Genomic DNA, 22,354 nt, shown 5'->3' on the forward strand with positions numbered 1-22,354 from the left:
TGTGACAATTTTTATCTATATAAATCTATAAATATCTTTACAAATTCAAAAACGATTAAGAAAATGTGAAAGGATTAATCGTCTGTGTAATGTTTTATTCTCAGTTGATCTGGGAGAGGATTGCTAATTATGGTTGTTGAGCAAGCATTTACTAAACTGTGACATGCTTGCTGGAGCATTTCTGTATGGAAGCTTGTTTAGGGAGCCCTGAAATAAGAGACTTATTTTCAAAATCTTTCTAATTCTCACAAATGTATTAACATTATCCATGGACTGAAAAAACGTTGCCTGTCTTCACTTTTTCAACTTTTCAGAAGAAAAAGACCACGTTATTGTTTGATTTTTCTCATGTGGTACAAAGAATCTAAATGGCTCAAGGATGTTCTTTGTTTCCCAAATATTGCCTTTATGGATTCATTAAATAATTGTTTATATTAACAGATGTAAAGCAAAGCTTGTACCCTTAATAATGCTTATACTTTTCCCATTTAGTTAAATCAAATCATGATACTCAATAATAGTAATAATGATCATTTCTTGAATTTGTGTTAAGGACCAGGTACTGTGCTATGTGCTATACCAATTTTACTAATATAGTGCCCTGAAGCGTGTGACCATGGCATGCCAATATCTGCGATAGAAGTTGTTGGAAAAACCTATGGGAAATTAATTTAAAGTAAATTAAGGAAGGATGAGACATTTTCTTTTATTTCCTTTGTTTGATTGTATGTTCTTATAGGTGTCTAAAAAAGTAGCAGATTTAATCCTTGAAAAACAGCCTGCTTATGTAAAGGTAGGCTACTCTGCTTTTTTTTTTTTTTTAAAGATTTATTTATTTATGCATACAGAACTGGGGTACAGGTACAGGGATGGTGAGAGGATTCACCAGAGACAGTGGGGAGCAGAACAGGCAGATCGAAAGTACACTGCTGAGGGGAGCAGTGGGCAAGACAGGAGAGGTCTGCTGTGACATGTGGGTCACCTCCCTGGCTGGGGATCAAACTTGCACTGAGGCGGCTGTGGCCAGCTTGCAGTGTTGCATCCTTACCTGTTGTGCCACTAGGGAGGGCCCTCTTTGTTATTTTTAGTAGTAGAATTTTTAAAATGTTTGAATGACTGAAATAGTTCAATTTGTTCTCTTGTCATATAGCTCAACGTACTGACTTTATTTGGGGTCTCTGTGTGTGTTTTCCCTCTTATTTGGGGGCATTTACCAAACTGAAGAAATAGAGCTGTTTTTTTTTCTGATTTTAAAGTAGTTTCTCCAAATTCTCAAAGCCAGTGAAAATTGCTTCATATATATACTCTGTAACATGCAAATTGTTGACTGTGGCTGCTCAATGGTGATGTACAAGCTGCCTTTGAAATATAAAGTTGGCATTGTCTAACTCAATCTACCTTTCATCAGACTAGCATCCATTTAAGTATTTAGCAATGTTCAAATGAAGGCATTCGTTGTCAAATCTTTTTTGCAAAGCTTTATTTGTCATAGATTACTTTGTGAATTTCTGTTGGGGAGGAACAATTCAGTGGCTATATGATTAATATTTTATGCCTATCTAAAACAGGTTGAGTCTAGATTTCCTTATAAGCAATAGTGACTAACTCTTTTGCCATATATTGTTGTTAAACATTAATTGAAAGTAGTTATTGGAAATAATATTGGGGAAAATATACAAATATTTTCCAAATGTAAGTATTTTTGTTATTACTTGGTTTTTCAAGCAGTTTATTTAAAACACATTAAAGTTCTGTTAAAGTAACATGAATAAAAAAAGAAATGAAGGGCCTAAGTAATGACTTACACTTATCTTTCATAGGAACTTGAGAGAGTTACCTCATTACAGACAGGTCTCCAGTTAGCTGCTGTTATCTGCACAAATGGAAGGAGGTATTGGCATTTGATGATATTTTGTTCTTTAAGCTGATAAATAATATTTTTCTTGAAATGTTTGAATGAAATGATCATTGATAATTTTAAATATGATATCTGAAGTACCATTCATTAATAACTTAAACAATTTTAAAACTACATTAAGAAGATAGGTGGGAAATGCCTTTAAATCTAGCTATGGTTTTTAAATATTGCTATTTTTGTGTGGGGCAGATCAGTACTTCAGAAACTGGTGAAGGACCATTTTTAAATTTCTATTTTTATTTTTTTGTAAATTATTTTGTAAAATGCCATGAAAATGGAATAAAACCAGACATACAAAAATGCAGTTCTTTTTAAAATCATTTGATTAGTCAAGCATAAAATTATTCTGTCAACTTTTGCTTTAAGTGTTTTGTAAATGCTAATTATCAATTTCTGTACTTTTCATGTGGTAGGCCAGTAATAGTTTGAGGATTGGCAGCAGTCTAATCCTAATACTTTGAGTAATTCCTGGTTTAGGTTAAACTGTTGACTAAATTTGTCAAGTCTTGGTCATAATCCCTAGTTGTAAGAGTAATCCAGGATGCTGTCTCATTAGCTTTTTAATTGTTCTGTGTGTATAGTAGTCTCATATTTGAAAATTTTAACTATTTGTTGTTCACTTTTGCAGACACTTAAATATTGCAAAAGAAGGTTTCACTCAAGCTAGTTTAGGCCTTCTTGCAAATCAAAGGAAACGTCAGTTGCTGATTGGACTTCTGAAATCTCTGAGAACTATAAAAACATTGGTATATACAGGTTAATTTTTTAAAATTAAAACTTAACTTTATGAATTTTATGGTTGAAACAAATTCTACCTTTGATTTTTTTTTTCCCCCCAGCAAAGAACAGATGTGCGCTTAAGTGAAATGCTAGAGGTAAGTTAACCATGCTTGGAGGTTTGGTAATCCTGATAAATTTTATGTATTAAAACATTTATTAAATAGGTAATAATACTGAAATAAAAATTATAGTGTGTGGATTTTTTTTTTTAAAGATTTATTTATTTGTGCATACACAACTGGAGTACAGGCCAGAGACCCAGGGGTGGTGAAAGACTTCACCAGAGACAGTGGGGAGCAGAACAGGCAGATCGACGAAGTATACTGCTGAGGGGAGCAGCGGGCGGGTCAGGAGAGGTCTGCCACGCCATGTGGTCACCTCCAGGGCAGGCGGGAATCGAACTCATGCAGAAGTGGTTTCAGCTTCTTAGTGCAGTGCTTTAACCCTCTGCGCCACCAGGGAGGACCTATAGTATGTGGATTTTTATTGGTATATCGTATAAAGAACATTTGTACACATGTAATAGTACATGCATTGAAAATATTTCTATTGACACACTTCATTTAGAAAAAATTTATTTGGTAGGATATTTATTTTGCAGCAATGTCATAATATGAGAATGCTAACTTTAGTATTTTGTGATTTTATTTGCACCCAAAGAACAATATGATTATCTTTTGCCTCTAACATCTAGTATTCGTTTAAAGATTATATCATATTTTGGTATCTCTTATATTAATTGGTTCATCATACTGGTATCATATATTAGTTCAATTTCTGTGAGCCATCCTGTTTTTACTCTGATGCTTTACTTTGATTCTCATGCTTCTGTAAGGTTCACCAAAGTCTAATGTAGTAACTTGAATTCCTTCAGGTAGGTATTTTGTCATCATATCAGCATCACTAGTGGCTTGACTTATATTTGCTATTTTGGCTGTGAACATAAAGAACATGTTTTATGTCATTTAAAATTTCTTATTACACAAGCAAGGTATTACTTCTATACTATTATGTTAAATGAACTAGGGGTTCACAAATCCATATGAAAAATTCATTTGGCAGTAAAAGATTATTTAAGTGAAAAAATATTCTGAGGAAATTAGTAATTATTTTACTTTTTCCCCAAGTTTATTAAAAAATATTTACCGATTTCTTGATGGTAGAACTGTTGAGTATTGTTTGTAAGTAGAGTGCATATGTTTTGGATCATTTCATAAACATAACTGAAAGAACACATATATATACAGTTAAAGAACACCTCCTCTGTGAAACAGCTTATAATTCTGTATGGGCTTTATTCACATATCATGGTCTCTGAGGACTGTCACTGTGTATTTGACAGAAAAGAATATTTTTTTCTATGCATACATTTTATGCCTGGAGCTAGTTGCCTATTTATGTTTTATTATTTATCTATCATTGGTATTCTAATCCTTTTTTAAAGAGGAATTAAAATTTTCTGGTTCTGTAACTTTTGGATAGAGTATGAACAGAGATTTGTTTATTCCAGGGGCTCTAAGAAAACTGTTTCCAGTCTAATGACTTTTGTTGTTGTTGTCTTAAGGAAGAAGACTATCCAGGAGCTATTCAATTGTGCCTGGAATGTCAGAAAGCTGCCAGCACTTTTAAACATTACAGTTGTATAAGGTAAGGTAGACTTTTTAAAGCTAACATGTTGTCAAATTTTTGTATACGAGCTGTGAAACTTCCAAGTTAGTAGACATTAAAAATTAATATTAAATGCTGTATTTTAGTTTATTGTTCTTGTTGATAAATGGGCAGAACAATTATAAATAATATTTCTTAAGATATGAATTGTTAGATACTTTTTAGCCCTTCCCCTTTTTGTAACCTCATTGAAATGCTTTCTTTCCCATAGTCTTTCCAATCTGATTGAGTTCATTTTTGTAACATAGTAAAAAAGAATAAATTGATCTATTCATTCATATCTTTTGGGCATTCTTCCTCGTTAGCTTTGCCTGGCTTAAAAATATTGAGAGTATTATTGCTGTTTGTTTTTCACATCTAGATGTTTCAAATATTTAGCCATCACAATAAGAATTCTTTTGGAAAATTTGAGTGTATTTTTGTTTTATATACTAATCATCTGTAATATTTAAGTGATTATGTACTTGACATATTACATCTTTTGTTTAATCACTTAGGAAACATACAGTATGAAGTGACTGCTTTATCTCTTCCTATTAGTTCTAACTTTATTAATGAATTTTTGGTCTACTGATAATGAAGGCTTTGCTTCACTAGTCTAGCCCTTGGGGATACCCTAATCCTGAAGTGTAATTTCCTTTGTTTCTCTAAAACCATCACAAATAAACGCATAATCTAGGCAAAATAGTATGCTTGCAGTTTCAATTTCTTACCCATCCTAGAACGTAATCTTTTAGTCTCTCCTATATGGAAATTCTGGCAGTCAGGGAGCTTACTACTGGTGTGGCAGATGTTGATGTCTAGTATATGAGAAACAAATTATAGTGGAGTAAAATGCTAATACAGATTTGTTTTAAATATGCAGTGACATCTTTCCTGAGTTTAGAATTAGGACTACATATTTTTCCTCCTAGAAATGCAATTTAATTATCTATGGAATCTTTTTCTTTAGGATCATGAACATTGAAGTGTACATTGTTTATCTGATTAGGAAAGAACTTAATTGTCAGTATCAGTGATATCTTTGTTTTATCCATTTGACGGGGATAGTCACTATTAAAAACTTGATTATGTTATTGACACATTTTAGATTGAGTAGAAAATTAGCTTTAGTATGTTGAATGCATTTGAAAGTTTTAAATAGGTCTTCTGAATCCTGAGAAAACATGGTACTACTTGTTTATGTCATTTTGTGGTGATAATTCTGCTAGAGTTAGCACAGTTTATGATTGGGTGAACATAATTCATGGAGTTACTTATTTACTGAGTATTATAAGCCCAGTGTTTGCTTTGTGGTTACAAACCAAGCATAATCAACCTCAAAGGAAGACTTGGATTAAAGTAGGGTCAAATGGGATGGGACTTCAGAGAGAAGGAAGCTGAGCATAAGTGGAAACATTGTGGTCTAAATTTCCTTAAGGGATCCCTGAAGGAGGGGCAGGAAGGGTTAACTAAGTAAAGATATGAAGGGGTAGGTAGGTGTAAGAGATTGTGGGTGTCATGAAGTCTTGTTGCAGAAATGCCGAACAATACGAAAACTGAAAATGCCTACTGGATATAGTAACAAAAAAAGTTGGAATCGTTCTTGTTGGGGACAGATTTGGTTAAGTATTAGGATTAGATAGGGAAATTTTATAAAGAGGGAAGATGTGAAATTGAGTGGAAGAAACCAAATACTTGAAAATTAATGGGAAAATGTAAAGTTGAAAGCAAAGTGAAGGACATATACTATATAAAGGCTTTGCAGGGATTTTAGCAGATACTGATTTTGAAATGGTCACAATCAATAGAAAAGAATGGGTGTGTAGACATTGCTGGTAGGAGCTTGAGGAGTAGGTGATATAGTTTGAAACTTTATTTTTTCCACTGATTACATTTTTTTTTATCTGTTATGCTAAAGTAAATATCTTACATGAAGGGCATTAACTGTAACAATATTTTTGAAAGAAATTCTTGAACTTTTTAAAGTTAGCATGAAGTAGCATCTGATTACTTCTAAAAAAAATTTTATATGTATATACCTATTTTACTTCATTCTTCATTTTGTACACTTTTTCATCTTGTTTGTAATCCCCTGGACTTCCCACCACCAATTCACCCATGTGCCATCACCACACTGTGTGCTCTTCCCATCTCAGTTTTCATCCTATTCCCCTCTGTACCCTTGTAGAATGTCTCTGATGTCTCTGGTTTATAGTTGTTTGTTGATTTTCATTTTTACTTTATTACAACTGCTTTTTTTTTCTTTCCAGATCCCTTACACTCCTGCTATGAGTGAAACCATCTAGTATTTTTCTTTTTCTTTCTGGCTTATTTCACCTTTTCATTAATACAAGTAGAGATACATGGAAGAGGCATGAGTGCAGTCATCTGACCTTGTTAAAAATTTTGAAATTGAGAAGATCTATAATGATGATTTAAAGTAATGTTTTGTTAGGTAGTATAGTATGTATGAGGGATATTATATTTGCCTATATAATTCATGCATGGAATAGTAAAATGTTTGTCTGGTTCACTGAAAATAGGGAAAAATACATGTATGTAACACAAAAAATACATTATAGTGAAGTTTTACCTTACATTTCCCAGGAAAACTGTTTTTCATTTAGTGACAACGTTAGGGTGACCCAAAGAGTAGAGATATTGGTTGAAATTGCTTGGGGTGATACCGATCCTTCCAACAGCATTTCTCCCCTGCATACATTATAGTGAAATTTTACCTTACATTTCCCAGGAAAACTGTTTTTCATTTAGTGACATTAGGGTGACCCAAAGAGTAGAGCTATTGGTTGAAATTGCTTGGTGTGATAACGATTCTTCCAACAGCATTTCTCCCCTGCATTACAGAACTGTAGCAGAACTCTGCTAGCTATTTATCCTACCTAACACATCCCCTTTTCACTTCTGTTTATCTTACCCTTTGCTCCTAGTTGTGAGAGGTAACAAATTTGTTCACTTGTAGATAGTAGGATATAGCAGTAAGTTAGTTGATCTCTGTGATGGACAGAGTCCACAAAAATGAAAGGAATTTTATTGTTATTATCTTTAATTATTGTTTTTATTAATTAGATGAACCTTCTTTATTGTGTGCACTTATTTTTCTTTTCTTGGATTCTAAATACAGCATTTCTCCCCTGCATACAGGGGAATGTGCGCAGATATGATTCATCTACACCTTAAAAATTCATCTAGTTTATCTGAACTCATGCCTTTTGAAGACACATAGATGGAGCTGGCAGGGATCATGCTTAGTGAAATAAGCCAGAAAGAAAAAGAAAAATGCCGGATGGTTTCACTCATAGCAGGAGCATAAATGACTAGGGGGGTAAATAATAATAATAATAATAATAATAATGATAATAATGAACAACTATATACCAGAGACATTTTATGGGGGTGAAATGGGGAATGGGATCAAAAATGGAGGGGGTGGGTGAAGAAATGCACTGGACTATGGTGATGGCACACGGGTAAAAAGTTACAACTGAGATGGAAAAAAAGCACAAAATGATGTAAAAATAAATTATTATACTAAAAATTTTAAAAAATTCATTTAGCTTATTTGGAGTTGTAGAATTTAGTAAAAAAAAAAAAAAAGAAAAAAACCTTCGTTTGGATCTGAATGAATCAGAGTGAAAAATCATTTGACATTCTGGTAATCACAGGAATAGTAATTAACTTCCAACTGAATTTTCACTTTCTTTTTCTTTAACATTTAAAGAGTTCTTAGGAGTAGATTACATAGGGCAACTGAAGGCTGACTCTTATGACACAAAAAGTAAGAAAAATGTTTGCTTCTTCATAAAGAGACATTACCAGTCTACTTAGAAATCTCAGGTTCTGTCATGATATAATTTAATACTTGAAGTGCCAAGAAATATGGTGCACCAAGGTGCTTGAAAATGAGAAAACTGGTACCTTTTCAGTACTTGGATCTTCATTGAGATGTGCTGTTTTAGTTTCTTTAATAGAAGATTGTGTAATACTAGTTTTATTCACTTTTTGTAATTGACAGGGAACACTTATATTAGACATTTCTTGAATGATTGACAGAGTCATAAAGTTGAGATTTATTGAGAATAAGAATCAGAGTATATTGATATTAAAGTAAGTTTGTATATGAAAGATTTAACTTCTTTCTCCACTTCAGATTTATCTAACTTAGTTTATAGAAAAGTTTTTTAAAGTCAAAATTGCTTGATTGTATTTTGTTTTACTTTAGGGAACTTGAGAGCATTCTGGATTACACATTGAAAAGTGTGTATGCTACCAGGACTAGTTTGTTGAGCAGTGCATTTAAACACAGATGTGTTTAATTTTTCATAATCTAAAATATCCTTATTTTAGATATTTTACAGATGGCTCGGTAGTTAAATAAAAATAGTGTTTTACAGAAATTCAATCATAGAGGATGAACACAGTTTTTACTTACAAATATAGTAGTACTGGGGTCTACTTAATTCCTTTGCAGCCCTTAATTCCTTTGCAGCAAGTTAGATTTTGCTATGCTTGATTTAGTCTAGATAGGGGGGCCTAGGGACCCTGCCTGGGATAATGTTTGAACACCAGCTCATCAGACCTACTAGCTAGGCCTAAATTCTAAACCCAAAGTTTGATTTATAGGTCTTATATAAAATCTACATGCTGTTTATAATACTTTGTTTGTATTAGTCTTACTATATAAGATATAGAGTCATTTTAGCCATAAGTATAGCAGCAATAAAAACATCTAGATTTATGAAAATATAAATAAAGATTAAAGGCCATTTTTTTTTTTTCATAGTGAAGCTGAAGCTGAGTTCTTTGCTGTCACCTGTGAATGAGTTTGGATGTATCTCTTTTTTCTCCAAACTCAAATTTTTCTCTGTAAATTTTAAATATACATATTATGCATATTTAATTCAAACATAAATGTATTCATAACATGCTTATATAATATATAATTTTATTGAAATGATATTTTAAAAGTTTTGATCATCTCATTCTTTGTTCTTTAAATGTAGAAATTAATTTTATTAATTTTGTTTTTTATCTAAATTATGTTTTTTATCTTTAAAACTTGCTGTCAATTTTTAATTCTTAAATTCTTACTTTCATTTGTAGATTCTTTAGGATCTTTTGCCCATACAATTCTTTTGCTGCTAGTAATGACTTTTTAAATTCTTTTCCATTTATTTATTTAGTTTCTGCCTTGTACTTGTTGCAGAATCAGTAGCATGACTTACTGCTTGTGCCATTATTATGCATTTGTTTAGCACTTAGTTTTTCTCTTTTAATAATAAACACATCTCTTTAATAGTGAACTGAATTCAAAGCTGCAAGATACTTTAGAACAAATTGAGGTAAGAAACATATTTCAAATACATTTTCTTTTTAGTGGTGTTTATATAGTATAGATCCTGCTTTTCTTTTTACTTTGTATTATTACAATCATGTCTAAATCAGTACATTTTTTGTTTTTCATTTGTGATATTTGTGTGTGGTCAAGTTAATGTTAATCTGCTTATAATTTCAATAATATTCTGGAGTTAGGGACCTGAAAATAGTGTTTGAGAACATCACCATATTCAGAAAGATCACTAATTATTTGTCATAGCTATGTTCTCATGTAAATTATAGCCCGAACACTTAACCACCTATAACTTTTTGCTTACCAGTACTTTTTAGTGTCAGTATGCTAATTTATTTACTTATATAATTATTGATTGTTGAAACCCTCCTAAATTTCTAAAACTTATAACAATAGCTCATATTAATTAATTAAAAAATGTAGAAATTGAAAGAAAGATATGTCCTTGTGAGCATGAAGTTTTGGTTTTGTTCCTCTAATATGTGTTCACAGTTCATCTCTTTCCTAGGCAATCTTTGCAATGCAGGGTATTCATTTTAATAAATATGGTAATTAATATTTGTTTTCTCCTGGTACTTTATTTTAATGTTTCCCTATACTAGTGCCTATAAAAATTGAGGTTGAACTTTAAAATGATCTTTTGTGATAGCAGTGTTTGATTGTAAATGAAATTATTTATTGATTTTAAGAATGCTAGTTTATTTGATAAACATAAAAGCAACTGCTTTGAAAACTCCTTACACCATTTCCTGAATATTTTAATGAGGACTTCCTTTAGAAAACTGAGTTAATATAGAGTATTATTAATATAGAGTATTCTGTACTTATGTAGAAAATCATAATTTTAAAATAAATCATTGAAGAAGAAATCCATAAACATTTAGTTATGAAAACTTATATCTTGAGATACGTACTTTATAGGTTAGTGTTGTTTTGTTTTGTTGAGAATTACTTTTAAGTGAAAATAGAATTATTTTATCATTCTTCAATAGCTCTACAAATGCAAGTCATATAATTACAAAATTTTAACAGATGCTTGAGAAAACAAAGTTAAATTAAACAATTCTGTTAGAAACTACTATCCTTACTTTGTGTCTATTAAAGTACTTGGCAAGGAATTTTAGGAACTTAAATATTAATTAAAATCTTAGTAAACTTGACTATAGTTAGCAGTAAATGGCAGTTGTAATTTATCAGTCTATTGAAGTTAGCTTTTGACTGTTAATTTCAAAGTAATAATAAATTGTTGCTATTAACTAAAAGTGAAAAATTAGTTTTAATATTTTATTTTCGTTGCTTTGAAAATACAACTTTTAACTGTCTCGTCTCCTCTTTTAATTACTTAGGAACAATTGGATGTAGCGCTTTCCAAAATCTGCAAGAATTTTGACATTAACCATTATACTAAGGTTCAGCAAGCTTATCGACTTCTTGGAAAAACACAGGTTAGTTCTGAAAGTATGCTTTTCCTTAATTGAGAATTTCATATTGCTTGAGTATAATTATTAGAATGTAGTAGCCTTTCAAAATGTCTTTGGCAAAATAAGTTTTTATGCTTTATAACGTGGTGGTTCACATAGGAATAGAGGTTATGTAGTATTGTGAAACTTTACAGATATGTTTTTGAGCCATAAAGTGTTTGCCAGGTTTAATGTTTTCATAATTTCATGTAGGATTAAAATAAGTTTTCAAAATATTATGAGATAGTTTAGTGGGAGGGGATATAATCTCCTTTCATTTAGCTGTTGGTCCAAATGAAAGCTCCTTAATAAGCTTCATGATTCTCAGTGAGCCACCATGACGTCCTCAAAGTATGTAAACTTTTGTGCTTCTCTGAATAACACCATCTGTTACACTTATATTTATATCTGTATAAATGTTTTCTCCCCCTCAATGGTCTCCACTCTGTCTTAGAAGGAAATTTAGGACTTTATCAAATTATTGCACCTATACATTTTTATTATCTGAATAGAGAAATTTTGTTGTTCATTTTGCTTTACTATTCATAATTAAATTATATATATAAAAACATACAAGAAGGTAGATATGTGTTAATTTTGAGAACATGCTTAAAGACCTTTGAAAATATTATTGTAATTTCTAATTTTCCCAATAAAATGAATTGTTTCTCTCATTAAGTACTTATCCTACTGACTCTAGTCACTAGTTATCTTTACTTCTAGTGAGGGACACAAACCTTAAAGAAATAAATGAATATGCTGTCAGGTGGTTTTGAATGCGATAAAGAAATACATATCAGTGTAAGTAGATAATGATGGAAAATCCAAGTACTGATTTATGTAGGATAGTCCGGGAGGGCTTCTCTGAGATGGGGCTCTCAGAGTAAAGTTCTGAACAATGAAAGAGAATGAATAGCTAGTGGCAGAGGGAATCCAAGGTGTGATTATGCATGACAGATTGAGTAAAAGCAGAATGGGTGCCAGTCATAAATACAAAGTAACAGCGTAGTGCTCCTAGTTTAGACTTCAATCTTTAAGGATATGTTGGGTTTTTTTTGAAGGGTTTTGAAAATAATATAGCAATTTTTAGTTCTGTGAGTAATGGTTATCTTTGTGCTGTAGCTATAATTGGTAGACTTTTTTCAATTTGATGAAATTTTATTTTAATAACAAAATAATATTGTTGTTTTTCTTTCCATAGACAGCAATGGATCAACTTCATATGCATTTCACCCAAGCCATTCACAATACTGTGTTTCAAGTTGTTCTTGGTTATGTGGAGCTATGTGCAGGAAATACAGACACAAAATTCCAAAAGCTGCAGTATAAGGACCTCTGTACAGTATGTAATAACTTTATTGCTCTTTTAGTTCTAAATTCCTACTTTATTTTGTTAACACTTGCTGTTTGAAGATTCTATTAACATAAAAAATAAATACATGTTAAAACTTCCATTTTTCCTCTTTCCATGTTATTATTTACCTCATAGAGATAAGGTACAAAATTATGGAGAGCAGTTTGCTTCTAAGTGGACTCTCTTGTTACCTTCTTGGAGCAACATTTACACCTCCCTCTCAGTTTGTTCCATCTCTTCTGTGATTGTATGTAAAGTGCTTCTAAGTAATCGTATTTGCTGGTTTTCCAAACTTTCAGTTATTTCACCTGTATATACTGTCTGTCAGCATCTGTAACCAGCCTTTTCTTTTCATTCTTAAAGAAACTTAGAGCCAAAGGTTAATTGAGCTCTTTTTTAGAATTGGTCCTGCTAATAGATTGATGTACAGTATAAGGAAAAGAGATTGATGAACAACTGGGATAATCTTTTGCTTATATTTATAAGGGAGACTGGTTTGCTGTGAAAAATCCTAAGTTATGTTTGATAATCTATTAATATTAAAGTATACTTGTCAAGGAAGCATTTGGATGAAAGAACCTAAGGAGATCACAGGTGAGGCTACAGATTTGGGAGTCACTACCATCTAATTGTATTTAAAGCAGTGGGATTGGGTACGAAGATTGGAGAAAAAGGTGTAGACCAAGTGCCCTCAGCCTTGTGCCATTCAGGGGTTACATCAGTAAAAACAGACCTTTAAAGATTCTGGGAAAGAGCAGCTAGCTGAGTAGGAGGAAAACTCGAGATGGTTTTCCAGCTGTCTACAGAAGATGGTGTTTCAAGAAGAATCCACTGTAAACTTATGCCACATGCTTCTGAGAGTCTGAATAAGTTGATGTCATAGAAATGATCACTTAATTTTCCAGTATGGAGGTTTCTGTTGACCTTTTCTCTAATTCTAGACTATCTCTCATTGGAAACTTTCTTGAGTTTTCTCTGTCAATTCATAACTGTTCTAGGAAATAGATGTCTATTCTCTACTGTAATTATGGTCAGCAATCATTGTGAAGTCTTTCTTCAATGAATTTATTTGTCAAAAACTCTTTTCACTCACTAATTTTACTCCTGTTCTTACTGAATTGTTTTTAAGAGTCTTCTATCAAGTTTCTTCATGATAGCTACTTTGAATTCTCTACCTGTTAAGGTCAGATCTTCCATGTCTTTACATTTGGCTTCTGGAGAGTTATCATGTTCTCCTTGTAATGTCATATTACCCCAAAGTTTCAAGTTGCTTGTTGGTATATTTTTCAGGCTGCACATTTAGCCTATTTGCCAACTTTCTGAAATTATTTATTGCTTTTTGGCTTTTTAAAATCTACATTGACATCTTAGTAATTAACTGCTTGTGTTTTTCTAACAGGTGATACTGTGACTATATTTTGATTACTGTTAGCTTCTATAGTTGCCTTAGGTAACATGGAGGTCGTGAATGGGCTGCTCCTGTGTTATTGGGGAGAGCAGGTGTGGAGAGGGTCCAGCAGCTGTTGTGAACATGTTGAGGGTTTATGTGTGTGACGTCATTTTTTTTTTTCTCCTTGGGGTTCTAGATCTGAGACTCAGCTGTCTTTCATCTGGTAGTACTTCCATGTGTCTATACAAATCCCTTTGAGGGGCTGCTATATGGATTGCTTTCTCTGTGATCCTCCTTGCTGGGGTCCCTGACCTATGGAGCACCTCACTCTACTGCTTTGGTATTCACCTGTGCCAAAGGTACAGGTCTCTACATAGTCTGTAATCATTTTTTGCCCAGGGCCTTTGAAAAGGCTGGCAGTCCTGCCATCTGTTCACAAACACACCTCCACCCACCTTTGTCACATAAATGCATGGATCTTTCTAGTGTACTGAAATAATGAACTTATTTGTTGATCTTATTGTTGCTCCATTGATTCAGACTTAAGGGGAGAAATGAAGGAAATATATTCTGCCACCATGATGCTGACACAGAAGTGAAGCTCTTTGCTTAATGACCTGTAGAAAAACTCTTTCTCGGTTACTTGAAAATTTATGATCAGCGTTGTTTTGCTGTTTTAGCATTTCTTTGTAGGCTGATGGTTTTCCTTGGGGAGTCAAAGTAAAGTCCAGTCTGATGTTCCATCTTCTAGGCTTTTAAATTTTCATTCCTATAAATTCTGTTTGCCATAAATTCTAATCTATCAGGAAGTTCAGAGCTAATTTCAATGTTCATGTGTATTAATTATCTTGTTTTTGGGGCTCTTCATAGAATTAATTCTGTTTTCTGACTTCTTTAACTAGTTCATTTATATTTTTATATTGTTCACAGTCTTTGTCTTCAAAATATAGGTTATATAAGTAATCATCTATTAATAGTATGTTTACCCTTAAAACATACATTTTGCAAATAATATATTAACTATAGAAAAATACATATTAAAAACGATATAAAAATTCTTATTTTTTGCATGCAAAACTGGTTTATTAATGTATAAGTTATTTTTAAGAGGAGATTGTAAGTAACCTTTAAAAGAAGGATTTTGGAAACAATTTTTATAACACTTTTCCCTCTTGCTCTGTTATAAACAATTCTCCATTTCAGTGAATATGCTACCTGCATAACTTTTAATGGCTTGACAATATTTCAATGTAATAGATTCTATGGGCTGATCAACCAGTTCTGTTTTTAGAAGTGTTATTTTAGTTTTTTTCTTTATGAAAAGCACTAGTAAATATTCGTAAAACTAAATATTTTGTACACATCTTTGTGATTACATTTTAGAGTAAATTGCATTGTCAAAGGTTTTGGGTCATATTTCCAAAATTTCCCTCTAAAAATGCATTTCAATTTATATTATTTGTTAGATTGATCATTTGTTACTAGAAGGTCGCATATTGAGTAATTTATATTGTTTCTCACTCAGGCATATTTAGAATATGAAGAAAAATAAACTGGAACATTCCTTGATTGTTGAGGTTGGTTTTGTTGATTTGCGTGGAGGTGCGAGTGTCCAGACTTTCCTTTCTTGCTGAAAGATAAAAAAATAGAGTGAAGAGAAGAATATTTCCCATAGGGCTTTCCCAGGAATATCTTTTAAGTAATTGGCTGTCATATTTATTCATACTACACATATGTAGTATGCTTATTTTCTTATATATAAATTATGCCTTGATTTCTAAATATTTAAGGGAAAGGGAAAGGTAGCCTTTGGTGACTTATTTTTTGAAATTTTTAATGTATTTTTTTCTTACATCTTTGTTAATTTTGGACAATGTATGATTTCTCCTTTTCAAGTATGGTTACCATAGTTCTCCTTTCAGGCTTTGGTAATTTTTAAAATTTAGAACTTAATCATCAAAAGATAGGTTAGAGAATTTATCTACCTCTTCTTTTTCTCCTGCCATTTAATCTCTAGACTGTCAAGAACTGTGAAAGAACTGAAGTTTTACTTCAATTATAAAGCAAATAATCTAATGTTTCTAAAGTTTTAAAGTATGATTCTCTATAGATTAAAAATACGCATTTTTAACAAACCAGCCTATTACTATATCATAGATGCTGGTAGAAGACACAGAACTCCATTTTCTTGCTAAGTATAAAGCAGCTTTTGTTAATCAAGTAATCAGCTCAGTCAGGATATATACTCTTGAAAAGTTTATCACTTAGTAAAACAAGTTAATTATGAATAGAGAGAGAATTAGAAAAATTCAAATGTCCTGAATTGTCAAAGGTTTCAACACAGTTCTTTAAGGGATCTAAGGAGGGCAAAACTGTATCCTAAGAGGAGGCTGCAAGCTTTGAATATGGCTATTTATAGGTTTGATGCATGTAGTTGGGCCCATGCGTTAAAGAATAAATATATTGAACACAAGAAGAGGTGAACATCTAGATGAAGGGAGTGATAGGGTTGCCCGGCTTGGATTTTGTTATGGTGATTTGGTGGTTTCTAATGTACACTGGTACTATGAGTGCTTAGGGAGCACGTGCTTTGGACCCTCGTTAATGTGGCTCACCAGCCTTTCCTTTGTTGGCTGCAAGTTGAGGGGTTTCTACGCACTTTAACTCAGTTGTGGGGGGCGGTCTCCCTGCTAAATCTTGCTATCAATATAGACTGTTGAATGTGTTTTTTTTTTTTTTTTGTAGGGAGAGTCGGGGGTAAAAGTTAAAGAGCCAGCTTGTTTTTAGGCATACAGCTATCAACAGAAAGAGAAAATAATTTGCTCATATCAAGCCATTCTTGAAACGTGCCATGAAACCATATAGTGTTTTTACATTTATATATAATTTCCTTGCTTTATAGTGTTAAGCTAAATATTTGATTAAATGTATTTAACAACTATAAAAATCTGAAAGCAGTACTAAGGGAGTCCCTCAGAAGGTGAGGCTGCTGTAAGTTGCCATCAGTTATATCATATATATTGCACACATCTTTATGTGTAGATACATATTTAATATTAATGATAAAAACCTGTAGATAAAGACTTCCCTCTCGTCCAGAGTATGTTTGTTTTTAAATCATAAACCATTCCAGTATGGTATATGTAAGTTTTTGCATATGCATATTTTTAATCTATGGAGAATCATAGTTTGATGCTTTTGAGACACTAGATTATTTGCTTTATTCTCTGGGACTTACAGATTCCTTGCTGTATAACTGGGGGTAAGGGGACAGATACATGGAGTGTGTGATGAGTTACGACCAAGTAAATCACAAGGTTAGGACCCCAACCCATTTTGCCATCCAGTTCACAATACATTGCACATACATTGCTTCCCAATAGTTAGAACGTACTTTGGGTTTCATGTTTTGGACAGTTTAACCTATCCAGAAGTAGAGAATGGAGGGATCCTGTGATTGATTTACTCAGACACTTACTTAGATTCATAGTTCACCCTCCAGAATGTTTTTAAGCCCCTTGGTCTAGGGCTATTTGGACCTGCAGTATTATTTTCACCAGCCTCCCCAATAGGCAATGCTTTTGGTGATATGAACTCAAAATGCGAACAGCTTTCATCAAAAGTTTTTGAAATCCATCAATATTTGTATGTGGTGGAGGGGGGAGGTTGGGTTAATGCAGTAGCTGCTCTAGGAATTTGGATCTCTGTGAGGATGCCAAAACATCTGTTCTTTTTATTTGTCAGAATGTGAAATAAGAATGCTAGAATCAAAGTGAAATGACAAGATAATAGTTTAAGGATACCTGTAAGAACCTGTATTTTGAAGTTTCGACATAAAAATTATCCTCTTGAAATTTTTCTGATAGGTTGAAAAGGTTCCTGGTAAGTATAAGAGTAAATTAGTAAGAATTAAAAGACTAAATCTAGCATTCTCATTTCATATTTACTACTTAAGTTTGCATTTAAGCAATAGGATGAATTTTTTCATCTTGTTGCTTCATTAATTCAAAAGGCGAATTTTTTGTTTGCTTCAACTAGGAAAGATTTCTTTAGTCACTTCTGGGTTTACATTGTTTTTGAAAATGACTTCTAGATTTTTTATTAAATTTGTTTATAATCAGTTCTGAAAAATTGCTTATTTTAAGAGGTTTTTAAAAAATGTTATGTATTTATTTTAGTAGAGTACCATTAGTTTATATCCTTGTTAATATTTTGACAGTGTAGGGTTTCTCCGCTCAGGTTTAGTCTTCATAGCTCTCTACCGCGAAAGCACCCATAGCCCTCCCCCTTAGTCCTTTGTGATTCCCCCACTTCTCACTCCTCTCATTGCTCCTCTTCTTACCCACTTGGATGCCTAAGAAGCCAACTTAATAATTTTTATTTTGACTAGATGGGTTGGTTGAGATGGCTAATGGTAGAAATGGAAGTGCAAAGTGTTATTCTGAACTGACAAGGCTGAGATGGGAAATAATTTCACACTATGAAAGTTTTCTAAGTTGATTAATTCAAGACTTTCATTGTTATTATAGTAAAAAGATTATAGAATTGGAATTACAACATGATGCTCTTCTTTCTTGGTCATCTTGATCTTAAACTAAGTGAATTCCCCCTCAATTGACATTTGAATTACTTTGCAGTAAGAGGTGCAGGTATTGCTAGCACTATTGTATGAAAGGTGACAGTGAGATCCAGAGTGATTTGTTGTTTAAGGTCATGAGGCTGGTAGGTGTCGAACTCTTGTGGGCCAAGGTTTCCAATCTTTGTTAGACTTTTCTGTTCTGTTCAGCAGATGTGAAGAATAAAATTTTCATAAGCTTTTAATTCACAAACTTAGTTTTTCTTCTTGGCCTACCTTTTATATTTTAACTACATATGCAATTATTTGTTCATTTGTTGGTTGTCTTAAATCTTCTTGATTGGTTATAGTTCTGATTCAGTCATGTCTGTGAAATAAAAATTCTGTTTGAAATTTAGAGGTGATTTATAGTCCAATTTGAAGTGAGACGAAACTTTGAACCAAGATAATCTTCAGTATGAAGATTTGGATTTGAAACATGTTTTTAACTAATTGAAACATATTTTTAACTTATCCCTCCTTGTTTTTTACTTACTATATAAATATGTCTATATTTAGCACAGTGAATCTCAGCATTTGTTTCTATTGTAGCATTATAAACTTAGGTAAGTATCATCTTTTGTTCAGTATGTCTTAATCTTATGTTTGTATGTATAACTACATGTGGAGATAATACAGTTTGTATTCTCTTGGGGTACTTTTAGGTATGTGCAGTGGTTTTACTAGATCTGTGAGTTATTCACACTTGAATTAGTTTAGTGAAAAATCTTGCTATCAATTCACTACATAATTTCTGTTTTTTGAAAAAAATTCACGTATGCATCTCTGTGTGTACATCTCATTCCGGGCCATTAAATTCAGCAAAATTTCAGTGTAGTAATTTTAAAAACTCCCTTTCTTTGAACAAAAGGCAAATAATGTAGCTATATAGTGGTAGGGTGGAGAATAGAGGGTAGTGGTGCTAAGGTTCAATTTTCTGGTTTGTTAAACTGTGACAAGTATAATAAAAATTAATTGGTGGACTATAATACAATTATTTGTACAGTCATCATTTTTCTTTGGGAAAAAAATAAGACTAACACTGTCTTCCTTTTATCTACCAGATATAATATAATTACATTAAATTTATTTATATGCAAAGTTAAGTTTATGAAAGTTAGAAAAATTGACTTGTAAGGAGTTATTTATTCTGGCAAATGATTGCTGAGTTGCAACCCCAAACTTTTTGTTGGTTTTTGCTTTTTATTGCACTCGGCCTTTATTTAGTTTTTCCCTGATTTTGTTCATCTGTATAGTTTTTCATTATATATGTGGCGTTGGATATGTCAGGTATAATGACTAATGTGGTAAAGTAAACTAAGAGGAAAAATAAGATTGGTTCATTGTAAAAGTTAACACAAAAAATTACTCAAAATTTTTTGGCATAAGTCTTCAAAAATATTGGACATTGATCTCTGCAAGCTGTATATAAATCTGTATAGCCATTTTAGTTCTACTGCTTACAGTTAGCTATAAACAGTTTGGTAAACACTGAATTATCACATAAAGTCATAGATAAATTCATGGATACTATGACTTTCAGTGAAATGATATAGAAGAAATCAATTCCCTTCCATAGACTAATTAACATAAACAAGAGTTATCTTCCTTTGGCATATTTTTGATCCCCAAAGCATCACAGAATTTTATGTAAATAAAGATCCCAAAAGTAATCACTTGTATTCATTCATTCATTTTTTAACTGCTTACTCAATTCTAGCTCATGGGTGGCTGGAAACTAAGCTGGCAGCTCAGTGCACAAGGTGGGCACCAACACAGGACAGGACAGAATGCACTCACACTTACTCAGTGGCAACTTAGATAGGACTATCTAGATATCAGTGAACCTCATGGGCAAATCTTTTGAAAAAGGGATGAAACTGAAATACTATGAGAAAACTCCACACATATAGTGACCCCAGCTAGGAATCATTTTATTTTTTGTCATCATGTTACAATGAAATGATGTTGAATGAGGTGGCCTTATTTAAAGAACTCCTTTATTTCAGAGAAGTGTCATTCCCTCCTGAGTCTTCCATTTTACCTCCCGGCTCTGTCTTGTAGGTAACTAACTTCAGTGCTTTCCTACTTATCATCCCTGTGTTTATTTTTGTGACAAGCAGATTGATGAATTGAAAGATTTCTATTTCTTACAGCACGCATATATAATTTAAGGGGCTTTTATATATTTAAAATTTTCATTTATAGTATCTTATAAATATGTTTATCATTTTCACTGTTGCATATTACTCTTTTATATATATGAACAATAGTTTATTAAAACAATCTTGTTTGTACGTTTACATAGATTCTTGTGTGTTAGCCATTACAAATAATCTCGTTAGCCATTACAAATAATCTTTTAACAAATACCCTCATACATAATGTATTTTCATGTTATTTGATGTATATCTTGTGGGTAAATTTCTAGAGGAATCTATGTCAAAGTGAGAGAAGAATTAACTATGTTTTCTTCTACTGCTAGAGCAGTTTAATTTTTATATTATAGCTGACTCATTTTGGAGATGTTTTTATCTTTGGTGTGAGGATTGCATCTAATTTTATCACTACCAAATGACTGTAATTGCCCTAATAGTATATGAAAAAGATTGTCTTTGCTTAAGTTATACGAAATTCCATCTTTATCATACACTATGTTTTTATAGGAGACTGGGTCTGTTTTGTGGGCCCTGTCATTAGTATTTTAGTAAATTCACAAAAGGAACAACTAACATCTTGATATTGATATATTTTAACTAGGAATAGGGATATCTTTCCATTTGTTCAAGTTTACTTTTATATCTTTTCATTTCCTTCACAGAATTTTGAATCATTTCTTTTAAGTTTTTCCAAATTTTACAAATATTTTTGTAACTTTAAAGGAGATTCCACATTTAGTGTATTTCTTAAATAGTTAACCATTTGTGTATATAAGTGCTGATTTTTTCATTAGTTTTATAACCTGCTTCTTTGCTGAGTTCTTTTACTGTTTGAATTAGGTTTAAAATTGATTGTCTAGGAATTATATTCTAAGTATATTATTATGTCACATGTAGATTGAAATAGTTTTGTCTTCTTTCTATTGCTCTTTTCTCTGTTTATATACATTGGCTAGTACCTCCAACATTGTTAAATATTAATAGTAGTGGAGATTAGTGGCTGTCCTTACCTTGTTCCCAACCACAGTGGGTATACTTTAGAAGTTTTTTTCGTTTGAAGAATATTGATTAGTTTTTATTTTCTTATATAAGTCATTATTGGAAATGGCTGTTGAACTTTGTGAGGGTTATTTCCAGCATCTATTGGGATAATCGTTTGGTTTTTCTCTTTAGATCTTTTAAATGGCAAATTGTATTTTAGGTTTTATAAGATTGAACTATATTAACCATTCTTGTCATAAACCCCACTTGGGAAGATTTATTCCAGAGCTTACAGTTGCTTTATTTTACTACTTCCTAGTTGAGTTTTACAGATTTGACAAGCTTACTCCACAAAACTGCCCTGAGTCACACAGGTTAATATTTTTATTAATTTTTGATGAATACTTTAGGAAATTAGTTTAAAAAAGGGAGAAAAAAATTTCAAATCAATTTATGGTATGAATGTCAATTATGGTATGAATATCAATATACCATAGCTACACAGTCTATACAGCTTATTTCTACTAGTGACTATGAAATAATTGAAGGAATTATATCAGAATCTTATTTTGGCACTGTTTTATCAGTGTGATCAATTGTAATGAATTGAGTAAGAACTAAAAAAATTTCAGGTGATCTCACATTATGGAGCAAAAAGGTAGCATTATGATAGATGGAA

General features: G+C 32.1%; 1 protein-coding gene across 1 annotated transcript in view; it reads left to right on the forward strand.

The window, feature by feature from the left end:
- CCDC132 (coiled-coil domain containing 132) overlaps positions 1–22,354 on the forward strand; it is an 88,427-nt gene that overhangs the window by 18,080 nt on the left and 47,993 nt on the right. The window contains exons 5-12 of the mRNA XM_004676686.2: positions 740–793; positions 1,821–1,891; positions 2,547–2,664; positions 2,758–2,793; positions 4,263–4,345; positions 9,666–9,708; positions 11,063–11,161; positions 12,378–12,518. Coding sequence (XP_004676743.1) covers positions 740–793; positions 1,821–1,891; positions 2,547–2,664; positions 2,758–2,793; positions 4,263–4,345; positions 9,666–9,708; positions 11,063–11,161; positions 12,378–12,518 — 645 coding nt within the window. The remainder of the gene's footprint in view (positions 1–739; positions 794–1,820; positions 1,892–2,546; positions 2,665–2,757; positions 2,794–4,262; positions 4,346–9,665; positions 9,709–11,062; positions 11,162–12,377; positions 12,519–22,354) is intronic.

The sequence above is a fragment of the Condylura cristata genome, unplaced genomic scaffold (genome assembly GCF_000260355.1).
Source record: "Condylura cristata isolate star-nosed mole 26May11 unplaced genomic scaffold, ConCri1.0 scaffold00005, whole genome shotgun sequence".
Classification (NCBI taxonomy): domain Eukaryota; kingdom Metazoa; phylum Chordata; class Mammalia; order Eulipotyphla; family Talpidae; genus Condylura; species Condylura cristata.